The 16,351-nt window shown below is 38.3% G+C and overlaps 1 protein-coding gene across 1 annotated transcript in view; it reads right to left on the reverse strand.

Moving 5' to 3' along the window:
• Positions 1–4,233: 4,233 nt before the first annotated feature.
• The window catches only part of FAM117B (family with sequence similarity 117 member B), a gene marked incomplete at its 5' end in the record, with an annotated part of 29,045 nt that continues 16,927 nt past the window's right edge, over positions 4,234–16,351 (reverse strand). The window contains 4 exons of the mRNA XM_057375737.1: positions 4,234–10,110; positions 11,976–12,096; positions 12,884–13,109; positions 14,102–14,245. Of these exons, the coding sequence (XP_057231720.1) occupies positions 9,792–10,110; positions 11,976–12,096; positions 12,884–13,109; positions 14,102–14,245 (810 nt within the window). The remainder of the gene's footprint in view (positions 10,111–11,975; positions 12,097–12,883; positions 13,110–14,101; positions 14,246–16,351) is intronic.

Here is a 16,351-nt window from a genome sequence, read left to right on the forward strand (position 1 = left end):
TTTCAATGTTTGCCTTCCAGAGCAACCACTCCACGTGCTGAAGCCCTGCTTCCCAGGAAGTGCCCAAACAACGCTGCTAATGGGAAGTAGAGATTGATTTGGTGTTTTTTTTTTCCTTTAGCTTTTGTTCACGCAAGTCTTTCCTTATATTTTGTATCTTTGCTGTAATAAAACTACTTTATCTCACCCTGTTGGCTGTTTGCCATCTTCCTCTCCCCTGTCCCAGAGGGAAAGGGAGTGATAGGGAGACCTARTGGGTACCTGGCATCCAGCCAGGGTCAACCCACAACAGATGATGGTATCACTTTCCAACCCTGAGAAAGGCATGAATTTTGTTTTTTCATGAATCATGTAACAGCTTTGGTTGGAAGGGACCTTAAAGTTCATCTTGTTCCAACCCACCCYGCAGTGGGCAGGGACACCTTYCACTAGACCAGGTYACTCAAAGCCCCATTCAGCCTGACTTCCAGGGATGGGSTATCCACAACTTCTCTGGGGACTTTGAAAGCTTTGGAACTGTTCTGCTGGATATCTGCAATTTTCCAGGACCTCCTTTGGCAACRAAGGGGAGACTGAGCACAGGTTCTCCATTGTTTCTACTGCAGTTAGAATACACACATGGTATGCCAAAACCAAGGCACAGTTGAAATCTTGATATTGCCAAAGAAACACACAGAGCACCCATCCAGATTCGGCCAGGATGCAGCCCTTTTATGACTTTGCCCATGAGATGCCTCTGCCTTAAGGTGCAATTAACTTCCAGCAGCACCAAAACCAGCATCAACCCTCTGAGAGTTCCAGTACATCCAAGGCCATGGAGAATTACACAGCAGGACAGAGTGTGGAGACTTTTTTTTTTAGTTTATGCACACTCCAGCTACTCTTGCATTTCTGACTGCACAGCAGTGGGTTTTAAGAGCTATTTTGACTGAGTTTGTGGCTCTAAAGAGAGACTTATGGAACCACTATGCTATGAAAGAGCAGATATGTAGGCAATACAGCTGGAAACAAGCAATACAACTGAACATACATTTGTGAAACTATGCTATTTGAGTAGCTGTATTTGATGCTGTCCAGAAGTCRCAGCTTAAGATCAGAACCAACCTGWATTGTGACTCCTGAACTCAGGGACCTGCTGCTTTCCATGTTTTGGCTTCCAGTGTGGAGGGACATGGGTGATTTGGGATGGCAGCTGTTATACACCTGCAGGAGAATGCTGCCATCCTCCCACTCTTGGATCAAGGACAGCTCSCTGCAGTTTTATTTTAAGAAATTTGTTGCAACTTAGCGAAGATTTCCCAGAAACCTGAGGAACAATTTTACTGGCTGAAGACAATGCTTGCAACTTGAGTCAAAAGTCAACATTAAAAGACCATTTTCTGTGTGAGGAGAGGGAATTGTTCMATTGAAATTGCAGGAACATACTATAAAACAACCTCTTAATGAGGAATTAAATATCTACAATACACAAAAGGTTGAAATGTCTAAAAAATAACTCAGAATAACCATAGACCAAACCGTTCTATTTAAACAGGAAATAAAAACACAAACTTCATCTCAAGAGTAACTCATAATCATTTGACTGCTCAGCCTTGTTTGTGGTTTCCAGCTGATTTAACTGTATTCACTACAGCAAATACAGGTAGTTTTGTAAAACTGCAAACTGTAAACCAAAYTGGGCTGTAGTACTTCATCTATTCTACATAGCACCTGACTGTGTCTTGCAGCTGAGCAGTGCTTCTATGATTTCTGTATACAGAAGAATATTTTTCAGACATAATTAAAATCTCACAAAAGCCACACAGAAGATTTGGGCTAGGCCATGATGTACCTTCTTTGTTAATTTGTCCAGTATAAGATGTTGTAGTTCAAGTTCTGTCCTAACTTGTAATTACTGCAGAGATCTGGAAAGATGAAGGGCAAAGAGAACACATTCTCACCTGCTGCCTGCCTGACACACACAGCCAGATTAATTCTGGCAGTGCTCACTGTTCAGCTACTTGCAGYAAACACCCACTGGCAGGAAGCAGAGAAACCTCCCTAACAGCCATTTCCATCAACAGTGAAATTAGTGTTTACAGTCAAACAGTGTTTACAGTGGTCATCTGTAGTTGGGAAAGGCACCCACAMCAAACTGTGCAAACAGTTTCTTAATCAACAGCTTAATCACAGTTACACACCCATGCTCATAAGTGTAGGAATTAATGAACAGCATTCTACTTTGTTTGCAGTAATGAGGTTTTAATCTACTACTGAATTTTTTCTTTACTASAAGCAATGTCACCACAATGTGAAATTGCTATTGACCACAGACRTGCTCCTACATCAATATAAGCATCAGTCACAGGGCCCTGGCCCAGTTATGTGAAATGGGGCTCTTTAAACAGTGCAGGAGGAGGCAAATGARGCTTGTTTGGCAGGAGTAAGACTTGAAAATAAGACTTAAATATATGCAGTRGTGATGAATCCAGCCCATTTCAAGTGTGGGAGAACTTCACCTAAATTATCTCCTCCATCCTATTCTATCTTATGTCTGCACTACACAGCACTTGACCAGAACATGTCTGGCAGTGAATGGTGATTCTGTAAATGCTGTATACAGATAAAATAGTGTTAGACAGTAGCACTTGAGAAGCTTTGAAGTCTGGGTGGGATGACCATCTAACCAAATTTCCAAATGCTGAGTGGAGAGCCAGAAGGACAACAAGAGAATATGACAAAACACAAGAAGCCTTGGCTTACAACTTCTACAGTAATTTGCTATGCAGTCAGACCTAACTCTAAGAAAAAGCTGAGAAAACCAGGCAGGAGAATGGTAAGAAGATTTCTCAGTATCTCTTACAATCAGAAGAAAAAAAGAAAAAAAGAGATGCTATTTAACTGARGAATATAACTACTCATAATGAAAACAGTGAACCAAGATCTGCAAGACTGTTATTGCTCACCACAGAGTTGCTCTTTCCATTCTCTTTGTCTTCATAGATGATCTTCATCAGCTTCTTAATATCTCYTGCAGTTTACCTATATGTAATGCAAGGTGTCAAGATATTTTAAATATCAGACATATTTACATTAATATCATCCTTACATGCACAAAGCCTTAAATACTGGATTTGTATTCAGTAGGGAAGAAATAGTTTAATGGAGGTCACAGCYTATTTACTAAAGAATCAGATCCTGCTCATCTGGAGACAGGCAAACATCCACAGACAACTGAACAGGTAAAGAAGACTAAAATGTGAGAAAGCTTTAAGTACTCCAAACTTCATTGCTCTTTTAGATTTCAGACAAGTTTTGACAAATTGACCCATGGACTATGGTTGTGAAACACACAATATTGGGAACTTGATGCTGATGCCACATTTGTAAGACCAAGCTTTTCCACCAGTGAAAAAGCACAAGCTAGCCCTGCCTTGAGGACTACACAATAGTAACCCTTTCAATTCTTCAAGATTCAAAAAAATCTACCTCTCCATTCTGGAATGAAATGTACCTGTCATTGATTTTCCAGAAGGGGAACTGCTCCAAGCCTTTTGGACAAATTAGACCTGAATTTAATAAAAGAGCTAGCAAAAAAAAAAAAAACAAAAAAAAAAACAAACAAAAAAAAACCACCACCAAACCAAAAAAACAAAAAACAAACCAAACCCAGTAATTTATCTAGTTCACCACTTTTAGAATAAAGGAATTTTGGCTCCAAATCCTACTCATGAAGAARGATGCTTGTTTTGAGTAAACAGACACATGTAGAACATGAGACTATTTCATCAATCAGCCTGAGTGCCTCCCCAGGTACGCTTCAGCAGCTGAATTCTACTGAACAGCAGAATGAACCTACCAGCAGCAATCCACAGCTTTTCCTCATTCCTGTTATCATACCTTCACTCCCAGGAGAACACATGCTGAATCCTTTTCTTTCCAAAATTCAGGACTTTTGSCACCTTCCCCTAAGAGTAGAACTGYAGTGTCCTMAGGAACTGACCAAACTTACTGCAGATGAAGACAGGGAAAAGCAAAATTTTGTRGACTGTTTTCCAGGATGCACTGGAGGAATAAGGGCATGGATTAAACAAAGATTTCCATCCTGAATTTCCTCCAAAAGGGTTTRAAAAGTTCTTATTTTATTTGTAGTAAATGTTCACTACTCTCGGGGTAAATACTCAGGCAAATCTTCAGACTATGAGAACATAAAACTCCTTGCTACTAAAAATAAATACAAGATTAGCCCATAGCTCCAAGTGACAACTTTTTATTTTAGGCAAAAACAAAAAAAGGCCAAAAACATTCCGCTATTGCAGTTTGTAAAATTTTCACTGTTTTCAGTAGAAACAGTTCACAAGTCAGAACGCAATATTCAAATAACATTGTGCAAAATTTTACTGGCATAACTACACATAGCAAAAAGACTAGTGTAAATCAAGAATTCCATTGAAATTAGTTGAGCTGCTCCAGTTTGACAACAGTGCACATCACCTCAGAATAGGCCCTTTTTTGCAGAACATCCCTGGAATTCCTCTTGCTTACAAAAATTGCTTTACATGCAACAATTAACCTATCAGTACAACATAAGCAAGAACATCTCCACAAGTTATCACAGTGTAACAGAGGAAAACATATCAGCCAATTTCATACAAAGGCAAATCTAATGGCAGTTTTGAACATCCCTTGACAGCTACCCTCAAAAATTGCACATTTCAATAAATGAAATCATCTAGAATGAAGCCAAGCTATGTTCTTAACTATCTGTACATTGACAATTAGGATGGATGATGTGTTCAGAAGGGGGTTGTTTTCTTTTATTAGCTTAGTAGATTTTCCAAAGAGAGTTGTTTCAAAAGAAGTTTGCGTAAGAAATTGAGTTAACTTGCAGTGTTATCAGGCCAAATCCTCTTCTGCTATTCAGACAGACTGGTCAGCACTACAGAAGACTGTCTAATCAAATACAAATCCCAGTGAAGAACTATTCAACAAAGACCATACCTTAAGTATTTACTTTTGACATGCAATGAAACCAAGCAAGCAGTAACAGGACTCCATTTATGTTCAGAGACTGCTGCGGTTCACTTGGGGTACAGGACTGGAATTTCACAGAACACTTGTCAACAGTTAACATTATGTTCTCTCCCACCTTGAATCCATGTGCAAAGTAACAGTTTCCAAACAATGCATCKAAGTCATTCTTTGTATGAACAGAACACTAAGAGTGGAACTGATTTTCAGAGTTGATCACAAATTCACATCAAGAAAATACACAGGTACATCTTGCAGAGATTGGTCACTTTGTTTTCCTGTAAATCCATATTCAGAAAAACAATTCTCTAAAAACTCTTTGATTACAGTAAAACTAATTGTTCTCCAGTGCTTTTCACCTCCCTAGGTTATGAAGGGCWTACCTTCTATTGCCTTTCCCAAGAGAAAACATTTTGACTTAATACATATCAACCAGGCTCAAGTCTGATGAACAGCAAACACTTAAACTATGGAATTTTATGAACAAAGCACAGTCCTGCTGTTTTCAAGTGTTTGGGTGCTTTTATTTCTTTTTTTGCAGGTTGTATTTATCTCGTGAGCACAAGAACAACACACAACCTTTGCTTTGGAGATACATGTAAGTGTGCATCTGTTCTGGAAGAGAACAGGTCTGCAAATCTGTATATAGGAAAAAAAAMCCAAGTTCTCAAAAATCCCAGCCCTGCCTCCAACCATACAGATAAAAGCAGCAGACCTATGCAGACTGCATGTGTGCATGCACACAATGAGTCAAATGGAAATCAAGATACCCAAGAAGTCACCCTGCAGAGATTATCTCTGTAACTGAAAGTATTTGGTGACTTCCTGTGTATCCTCCTTTGCCCTCTCAGCTTCATGGAGAAGCTGTTAAGTACTCACYATAGAAACATTTAGCAAAGAAATAWGGACATCACTTGCATCAAGTTTTTGTCAAGACATCAGTTGGCATTTCAGAGATGGCAGGGAGAGAGAACAGATAATACTTCAGYAAGGAATAACTGTGGTACCACTGAATTCTCTTACAAGCAACAAGAAGATGGGCCTGAGGCAGAGGAAAKGTTTGGTTACTTTGTTTCCTTCTTCCCACAAAGCTCAGCTTCAGTGTTTTTCAACAGTCTCAGACTCTGAATTCCAGGAAATCGTATTTTAGAACAGATCAAAAAATAGCCCTGAGACTAAACATACTTTATAGGAGCTGCTATTGCTTTACATAARTCAAATACAGCAATCACTTACTTCCACAGTATGCAATATTTTATTTTCATTCCCTTCTTTCCTCACTTGGGATGTGTACCTGAAACCAAGAATTTCTTTCCAGGATAYATGTATTTAAGCATTATCTGTTACTTTTCCAAGTACTTAAATGCTACAGAATTATGGAACCAAGCAGGGAAAGAATAGCTGATGCAGATCAAACTTGAACAAAGGAGCCCTTTTCCCTTGTGCCTTGAGTTTTTGAAAAAATAATTCCAATAATCATAGCTATCACCATGGACTCCATTACAATGGAGTCCTTCCTTGTGATTTRAGTAGAATTTACAACTGGAGTAACATAATTTAGTATATCTCAAAATCAACTGTCAGTGTTATTGTGTGGCCAGAAGCGTGAAATACCAAGAAAACAAGAATATCAAGTGTGTCAAGTTGTGCATAAAAATAGACCTTTACTTTTTCTTAAGCTACAAAGTAGGCAATCGAGGAACTGACTAGGTCTATGCATAGTTAGGATTTTAAGTAAGCAAAAAGAATTTGAACTCTTTCAGTAAAACTGTGCTTGTGTAATGCACAGGTTATCTCCCCCCAAAAAAATGAACATCCCACTCTATACATAAAATAATTTTTTAAAAAGCTCCATGCGCTCTCAAAGCTATTTGCAAACAGATTTAAATACTTAAGCTAACAGCTATGCTATGGCACAAAACAGCACATAAAAAATTTAAGGCTAGTTTTTGTCTGCACACATCAAAGCTGGTCTCAGAACAAGAGCTGTCACATTTTCTTAATTCTGAGTCTTTAGTGTGGATTCATAATAAAGTTGAGCTGCCACAGCAATAGTAGAGTGGTCCTGCATATAAAAAAGACTGAATGTTGTCCTGAATGCAGTTTTTGTATAAAAAGCAAGAACTTCACACATATACATTTGGTTTTTATCAGAGCAGCTCACTAATTTGTACAGTACATTGTCCAATAACATACAAGATAAACTACCAGAGATATTTTCAAAGTACTACAACAACAGGTGCAAGAGAAAGTCCTACAGTAAGAAAGCCCACTGCTATTTGGGAGAGTCACACTGTGATGAAAACAAACATCAGAATGCATTTTGGTGAAGTCAGTTAAATGTCAAGGCTGTAAAAAGGCTATTTGTTAACTTTAGCCCTTCGGTTCTTAACCATTCAGTTAAGATCTCCTAATAAAGCACTAGGCAGTTTGGCAAAGATGAAAAAGTTCTTTACATGCTACTGTTCCAGAAATAGGAAACAGACTTAAAAGCATTTCCTTCACCTGAATATGATCTGGATTCAGTCACACCAGGTTTAAACCAACCTATCTAAAGCAGTAAATTTTAGACTTCAAATTGCACTGTTTCAGAAGAAACTAACTAATATACAAAAGGCCTAGAAAAGAAGTATCAACTGGCAAAATTACAGAAGTTTGATGCACAAAGCTGCCTGTTTTAAAACTCTGTTCCTCAACAACTACAGGTAACTGACAAYGTCAGTGCAACTAAAAACTGTTACTTCAAAATGTTCCAGTCCATTTTCATGGGAAGATACATAGTAAACCAAATTATGCTTATTTTTTGATTTAACAGGTGYAATACTTCAATAATTCCTGGTAAAATTTTCATTTACTGTTTTTTTTTGCTTAATGTTTAAGAAATACTGTAAATAGAGAACTTGCAAATTCTAGTATGATTTATACTTACTTGCTGAATAAAGTACACTGCAACCATAGTTACTAATACAGGATTTAAAGGAACAGCAAATACGCATCAAAATTATGACTGTTATCTGCACACATATGCAGGGGTTTTTTTCTCCCAAACAAAATGTTTGCAAGCAAATTCAGCATATTAAACACTGAACAAGACTCTTAYATTTGCAGTATCACCTTTAAACAGTTGCCATTACAAGACCTGAGAATGCAACTGATCCATGGAAGCCATGYAGATGTAAGCTGTGTTAATGCAAGCCAGGGAGAACTGCTCGTGTGTAACAGACCAATATTCAGACCCAGAGACTGCCCACTTTGAAATTACTGAATCTAGCTCTGKTAAAGAGGTACAAGACCAACTTGTTTTGTAAGTGGATATGACACTGGTATACAGGTCACTGTCGTTTTCTGCATATTAATATTGTATTAACTCAAACCCAAGTAATGCACTCCAGGAACACARGAAACCTCAAGGAAGTTCCTGAACAGTTTCTGCTTGCAGTTGCCTTTCCCTCCCAAATTTTTGCCTTTTATTGTAATTTCAAAGCAACCATTAACCATCACATTATTAACACAGAGCAAGTATCCAAAAAATATCAAAATCCTCTGTTTTACATGCCAGCCTAAGCTGCTAGTCCAAAAGGGAGAATGTATCTGCTGCTGTAAACTTCTGTGTAACAGATATCATGCCTGACAAACCATCACCTTCAACRGACACACAAACACCACTATGACAAAAGGGAGGAAACCATGCACAGGTATTTCAGTATTATGTGGCCAGGGTCTATAATACAGTGATGAGTCACATCAGAGCAAATTTGTACCAAGAGTGATTAATGATTCAGGCTGAATCTTACAGGCTTGCTCAGCTACTTATGAGACAAGTATTTTCTGGAAGAAAGAATACMGAGTAAGAGGATAATATGTTTTTTCTGTACATATGCACAAAAATTCTATGGACAAATACTGGGACAAGTGCTTCAAAATGAAATATTCCAGCCAATAAAGCAACACTAGTAAGAATTCTGTGAAGGAAAGAGTTTTAAGAATGTGACTTACCAGAAGCACAAATTTTTGATATCAAAAGAATGTACACTATGTACTAACACTGTTTTTGCATACTCTTCTGTTTTAAAAATTTCAAACATTAATTTGTCTTGTTTTGTTTAGGTCTGAGGCTGTTCAGCAAGGTCACATAATTTGAGATTGCCATAATAGTTCAGCAATCCTTTGGTCCCATCAGCTGAAAGCCAGCCAAGTATAAAAGAACCTTCCCTACCAAAGCAAAAAAAAAAAAAAAAAAAAAAAAAAAAAAAAAAAAAAAAAAAAAAAAAAAAAAAGGGTAGAGGGATCATCACCAGGAAACACCATCTGCTACAAACCAGAAAAGGCAAAATTTTCTTACAAAATACACATTTTCATACAAAAGACATCTTGCAAAACCATCAGATTGCCCCTCCCTCTGCAGATTACAATGGTAAATGGCATCAGCTGGTTGGTCTTGAGACTTGTTTCAATGGGGAAGAAAAGTCAAAGGACACACACCATCACAACTGGTCCTTTAAATGGCAAAGGATTATGACAGTCTTTGTTGTCACCAGTGTTTAAAAAAAGCAGGAGAGAAACAGAACCAGTCTTCAAAAACAAAAAGTGCAACAGCACATCAGCTGCTGCATCCTCCTGAACTTCTCAATGTGCTACCAAACTGTCAATTATACAAACAGTTCCATGACGGCAGTGCCATAAATTGTTAAAACAATGCGTGTGTGTGATCAGAAAGGTCCAGTCAACTGGTTCCCCTTTTTTCCCAGTAGTTGCCCAGAAGAATGTCAAGACAATCTAAATTATTCTTCAGCTTCCTCAATACATCCCGACTGCTGGAGCAGAGAGGTTTGTGGTATTACTGTACTTGTTCCTCGAGAGATCCTGTCTTGATCTGTGTTTGTAGTCAAGGAGGCCATAGAAATGGGCTGTAACAAACCAGGCGTCATGCTGGAGGAGACAGTCAGGCTGTGTGTAGTGCCCTTAAGTGTGAGATCCTGTGTGGGAAGAAGTGGCTTGAGGATGCTGACAAGACAGAAAGCAGAGCCACTTTTTGGAATGAAATTCACTTTGTTCTTGTCAGGGCAATAGAAGGCTGGAATTTCGTGCAATGGCTTTGGCCTAGAAATAAAATATACACAATAGTTTTATAGAACAATCAAATTCTGCCAATRGCAGGGATGTATTGCTGAACACATCATCAGAAACAAGTTGAGGTTTCAATTTCAGCTACTCAAAAATGCCTTAATGACACTCTCAGCGCACAGCAAATGATGGATTAAATCACTTGGTAACACATGCTACGAGGCAACAGCACGATCTTAGGGCAGGCTGTTTCCAAACCTAAGGAACACAACCAACTTCATGYTGCAGATCACAAACCTGTCCATGAATAAGCACATTCAATGTATGAGAAAATATTTTTGGACCGTGTTCTCCAGAAACTTTCACAACCCAACAAGTTCTGCCCCACATACAGACACTATTCATAGAGCAAGCCCTTCAAAAGAAAGCTGGCATAGCAATGTTCCTAATACTGCATAACTCAAAGGGGTTCATGATCAATGGGGGATCCCTTTTCTACACTTTTACCTTCTTTGGACRTTCACATGAGCATGCCCTGACTCTGCAGAAAATGACCCCATGGTACTAAAAAACTCAGTGCAGAGAGTAAAATGTAGTTTTCATGATCAAGTACCTATAACATGGGAAGGAAGTGTGGAACACATAACGTAGATCCTGACTTGCAGTTTTGCCATCTCAACATAGAACACAACCCAAGACATGCTTTACGAAGAACAGAGTTGGAACAGAAACCATGGATAGCATAGGAATGCCTTCTGTGTTCACTTCTAATGCTGTAATGTAAATCTGCTTACAGTAGCCAAATTTTTCTTTAAGACACAACTATGGAAATCTGCTTTAAAGCCTCTCTTTATTGCTTGAAAATATCCGTTAGAAATTTTTGCTCCCTTTTTTGTTGTTGCCAGCCTTTAGCCTATAACCTCCCCTTCCCTTCCTTGTATTTCTAAGACAGCCATGTGCACTTCTGTTTTTGTTTTACTAGGCCAAGCAAGCCAATCTTCCAGTGCATTCTTGTAGAAATACTCCATTCTGAAAAGTAATTCTGTTCATTAAATAGGGTACATTTCCTAATTAGCTGATTCTCCCAAGGGAATAGAAAATTCAACCCCACTTGTAAATTTTCTTTCCAAATTCAAATTATGTAGAGGATTTTCAAACAGAAATTATGTTAAACAAAGGTTGAGCTTTAAATAGTTACACTCATGTATTCCACATACAYATGGAATTCAAGTAACAGATGTGAAAAGATTTTTTCATGAGACCAGTGTCTAAGAACTGCCACAGCTAGGTAAAACCTTCTGTAGAAACCTGTTTCACTCTACAGCAAACAGAACAGTCTTACAGCAACACAGCAAGGACTTCCAAAAAGAAATTGAAATACAAGTCAAAATACAATAGAATATGTTCCTGTAGCAAATGAATACATCTAATCTGTTGAAAACACAGTTTACACACACTAAAATAGAGACAGGTGACTTAAGTTACYATAACCTTTACCACATTGCTATGAGACAGACCTCTCAAAATTCCTGTGCACAGGAGGAGCAAGCTGTGCACATTAGGCAAGCTCAATTTTTWAAAAAATTAACATTTATACTAGATGGCATTCCTGAGATAATATAGGCGTRAGAGAATTATAACCTATCTATACTCCTTGTGTGATAAGATGAAATTTTTAACTGTAGGTTAAGATTCTTGCATACAAGTGATACAAGGGTATAAAAGCTCCTCTGAGAACAATACATATATATATGCCATTATACCATCACACCAAACAACAGAGAGCAGGCTAAAACATGGCTTTAGCAACTGGACTAATAATTTAACTGAAACAAAATCAATAAAGCAATGATTAATCTGACTGTTAGATATTAATTCTTATGTAGCAAAGATCAACTTACAAGTTTTCCTCAAAGACTTTCACCTTTTCACAGCCCTCAGGAGGTTCACGCTTGAACATGTAGCTGTTGTTGGGTTTTGGTGAGGTAGCGTATTTTGGCAAGGGAGAATTATTCCCATTTTCTGCAAAAACAGAGTTTCTCATTACTTAAATGTGTCACACAACAAAAAAAACACAAAAGGTACCTTGAAATGTTCCCCAAATTTAAAGCCACTTCATTATCAATGTTACAAAATAACAAAAAAAAAATTTTCATTTGCCTTCAAGCCTTCATTTGCAAATAAGCTTTCTTCTCTCAATTCACTTCCTTCCTTCTATTTCTCCTTATAATATTTTCAAGCTCCTCTACAATCTCTGATCATTCCTGGGCATTTTCAACTTACAACTGCAAACCTAAATCTACGGTTCTGTGCTGTCAACTATCTACCCAAAAGAAATGGGCAGAAGCCATATTCCTTAAATAACAGAACWGGTTTATGCAGAATTATAAGATTCTCCTAGGATATCTCAAATATTTCAGACARAAAAGGAATAATTAAATAAACCCTAAACAGTTTAAGGTTGCCCATTTTGTCCAAGATCATAAAAAATATCCAACACAAGCAACAGGACTACTGYGCTATTTCACCTGTTACTGTACATTCCTGCTTCTTCAGCTTCCTTAAAATACTTGAAGAACCTATTTAAAAACAAAAGCTTTTTGGGAAGCACATTCCTACGTCACATTTACCCAGCTTTCATTAATGTGTACCCACACAGTATTTGGAGCAATTTGGAAAATAATGAATCACAAAAAAACCATATTGTACGATTTCTCCATGTATGTAGGGAGTGAACCTCCATTTTACCTATGCGATTATGCACACCACGTAAGTTCAGCATTGTTGAACTTCAAAAGTTCCACAATACCTTTATCTCTGGAATCACCAAGMGGATCATCTGCAGAACATGGACTTTCTTCACTGCCTTCATTACAGATGGTCAGAAAGGAGGTTGGAGACACGGACTGGGAGCGGCTGCTGTTGTTACTGCCCTTGTCTGCTCCACCAGGGGTTTGGGTGTCAATGCTGCGAGTGCTGCTGCTGCGCTGCACCAAGGGAGGTGGGGCCCGGTGCCCGTCTGGAATATCTTGAGGCTGTTAAAAAAAAAGAATATATCAGACCAGCTCAGACCAGCTACTGTGGTCTGCGTAGCAATTTCTTTAAATCCAGTAGTGGTGAGGGGTTTTTGAATTTCATTTGAGATAGAAAATTTTACTCATTACATGCAACTCCAAAAGAAAATAAAATAAAGTCAGGTTCAGAAACTAAGGACAATAGTTTTTAAGATTTCACATCATCACAGAATTCCTGAGGTTGGAAGGAATCTCTAGAGATTATCAAGTTTAACATCTCTGCTCAAGCAGAGCCAGGTAGGCCAGTGTGTCCAGGACTCTGTCCAGTCAAGTTTTTAATATCTCCACAAAGAATGATTTCATAACCTCTCTGGGCAACTTGATCCAGTTTTGTACATCCTCACACATTAAAAAAAAMCCCAAAAACTAATGTTTTTTAATTTATGCCCACTGYCCCTTGCCCCRTGACTGGGCACTGCTGAGAAGAGACCAGGTCCCTCCGCTTCATTTACACACATGAGATATTTACACACATTGATAAGATCCCCCTGAGCTCTCTCTCCTCAAGGCTGAACSTTCCCATCTCTCTCAGCTTCTCTTCATATTGAAGACATTCTGRTTCCTTATTTATCTTCACAGTCTGTATTTCTGACACCTTCTTACTAAATTCACTTCCAAAAACATTACAATAAAATGAATATTAAAAATGGACAAATTGTGGTTCACCTAGGACGGGCAAAAAAGAGTTACTACAGAAACTCTCAAAACAGACCTTTTATTTTTTCCCATTTTACTGAGATTTCCTATTTAGAAGAAAAGGATCAGATTATTCAAGCTTTAACTCCTTTCTTTTGCTTTCCAAAAGACTTTTCAACTAACCTTAAAGAAAATAATGAATATAAATAAAATTATTGCCAGACAAATTTAATTCAAAAAATGTGCAAAATAAATTACTTAATCTCAAAGWAAAACCAAAATAATTATATAGAGCAATCAAGGTGGCAGATACATACAACAAGTTGTTCCTCTTTGTCTCCKGTCTCCTTAATTATTATTTCAATCTCCTGATTCAATCCTTCTACACTGTTTCGGAATCGTGATCCTGTTGATTTGGTAATAGGTATCACAGGAACGAGAGCACTCTTTGGGATGGGAGCCTAAAGAACCAGAGACAAKGAGAAAACAACGTAGTTATTTACAAAACAAAGATACTATTTCTTCCCAAACGTGACCCTTGAAACAGAACACATCTACACATCAGTACCAYGGATTAACAGGAAACCACAGTGATTGTGTGTAAATGGATGCTTTAATTGAAGACAGACATCCAGAATTTTGTTCAAATCCAGTTTCTAGCAGGAAAAGCTATATAACCTAAAAATCTCAAAATCTCCCTTGATATGGTCTGCCTCTATCCTGACATAGCTTTACAAGCAGAAATTTAACAGTAAATACTTAAATGTAAATAATTTTGAAGCCTTTAAAATACATTGGCATTTCTCCTAAAGTGAGCTATACCACAATGTCACATTGCTCATTKTTGGACTTGCCACTTGTAACCTCATTTAAACTGTATTTTAATGGAAGYGTGTGGCCATATGAAATAAMATGACACATTCAGAAGTAAAAYTATTCCTCAAATGCAAGATTGYACAATGCTTAGAAATTAAGACCAAYRTATTAAGTATTAAGYCAAAATAAAAGGTTGACAAAACAATTTAAGAAGACTCCCACAGAAAGAATAAAATCCCAAACCCAAATGTTAATACTCAATTGCTTCAGAAAGAAGCATTTTAATAATCCAGTGTTTCAAAATATGCACAAAATCATCGTTCTCAGAAAACACATTACTGAAGTTTCCCAAAGCTCCCTGTGGCAYACCACAGCTTCTCGAGATTTCCCAGTCACTCCATTTGCACCCACCCTCCTGTTTAAAAAGTCACACTATCAGAATATTACAACATTCTGCACTTATCATTCAGGGCAGTACTACAGGTAACTTAATGCTTCCTAAAAACGTTTAGTTCAACTCGAAGAACAGCCCAACACACTTAAGTCACAGTAGAACWCCCATGTAAAATTCCTGGACTCTGGCCTAGCATGCTGTCTTGGGTTGATTTTATGATAACACTCTATTCCTATATTCCATCTGCTTGTATGCCCAAAAGGCATCTGTGCCTTTAAATGCGACCCAGAAGAAGAGGCAGGGACGGCTGGGAAGGCAGCGCGGGTGGTTAAAAGCCAGGACTGCCCTGCAGCCGGTTGCTGTTGTTGGGAGCTCAGCTGCCACAGTGAGAACTCACCTTGCTGCATGCAGGAGAGTTATATTGTTGCCGCTTAGCTAGCTCGGGTTTGTTAGCTTGAGCAAACAGCTCTCCCTGGACTGCCACCCCTTCTATGACTCCCGTGATTTTCTGGAGCAATTTGGTGGGRCTTTGGTCCGAAAAACCAGGAGGCAAGCGCTGATCAGTTGGCAGCCAGCAGGGACAAGCCGTGCCACTACATCTTGCCCCGGACTCCAGAGGCAGCCAAGCCAACGAGAGAAAAGCACACCAAGCCCTCTGTTTCATCCACAGTGAGGAGAGGACTATCACCACATCTTCCACTGTTGCCTGAGCAGCCACATGGACTTTTTCTTTTGTTTCTTTTTTTTCCCAGAGAGAGGAGCCGTGCCATCTTTTCTCTGCACAATGTGCCAAGTGGCTGAGGGGGAGGAAAAGGAGGCGTGCGTTCCTGAGTTTTAAATATCCAACAGTTACTCCATTTTTYTAATCTGTGTCCTGTGGGCACCTTGTTTGGTCAATAAACTATTTTTCTCTTCACGTTCACCCAAACTTCTGTTTCATATTGGTGGAAAAAAATTATCAAACTTTTTACTTCAGAGGAAACATTTATCCTGTAACATTTCTCTCTGAAAACACTGTCTCAAACCAAGACACATGCCATGATTGAGAGCAACTTCTCTACTTACTGAAGGACCGGCATTTTTTGGTCATCAAAGTGTATTTTTTGCAAGGGGGTTTTATTTTAATTTTTCCTTTAAGTAACAAGACTGCATAGACAGTCACCAAAGCATTTCAATTTCCTGTGTACCTTGGCAAAAACCACACAAGACTTGTCTGGCAGAAAAACTACCTTAGAAAAATTAATGTAAACATGATAATTTTAAGTGCAGTTCATACTGGAAACTCCTTGTCACAATCACAAACCTCTACAGCAGCAAGAGTCATTATATTGGTCCTGCTTTCCTGAAACATTAAGTT

This window comes from Malurus melanocephalus, unplaced genomic scaffold (genome assembly GCF_030028575.1).
Source record: "Malurus melanocephalus ecotype Western Australia unplaced genomic scaffold, MMel_1.1 scaffold_257, whole genome shotgun sequence".
Taxonomy (NCBI): Eukaryota; Metazoa; Chordata; class Aves; order Passeriformes; family Maluridae; genus Malurus; species Malurus melanocephalus.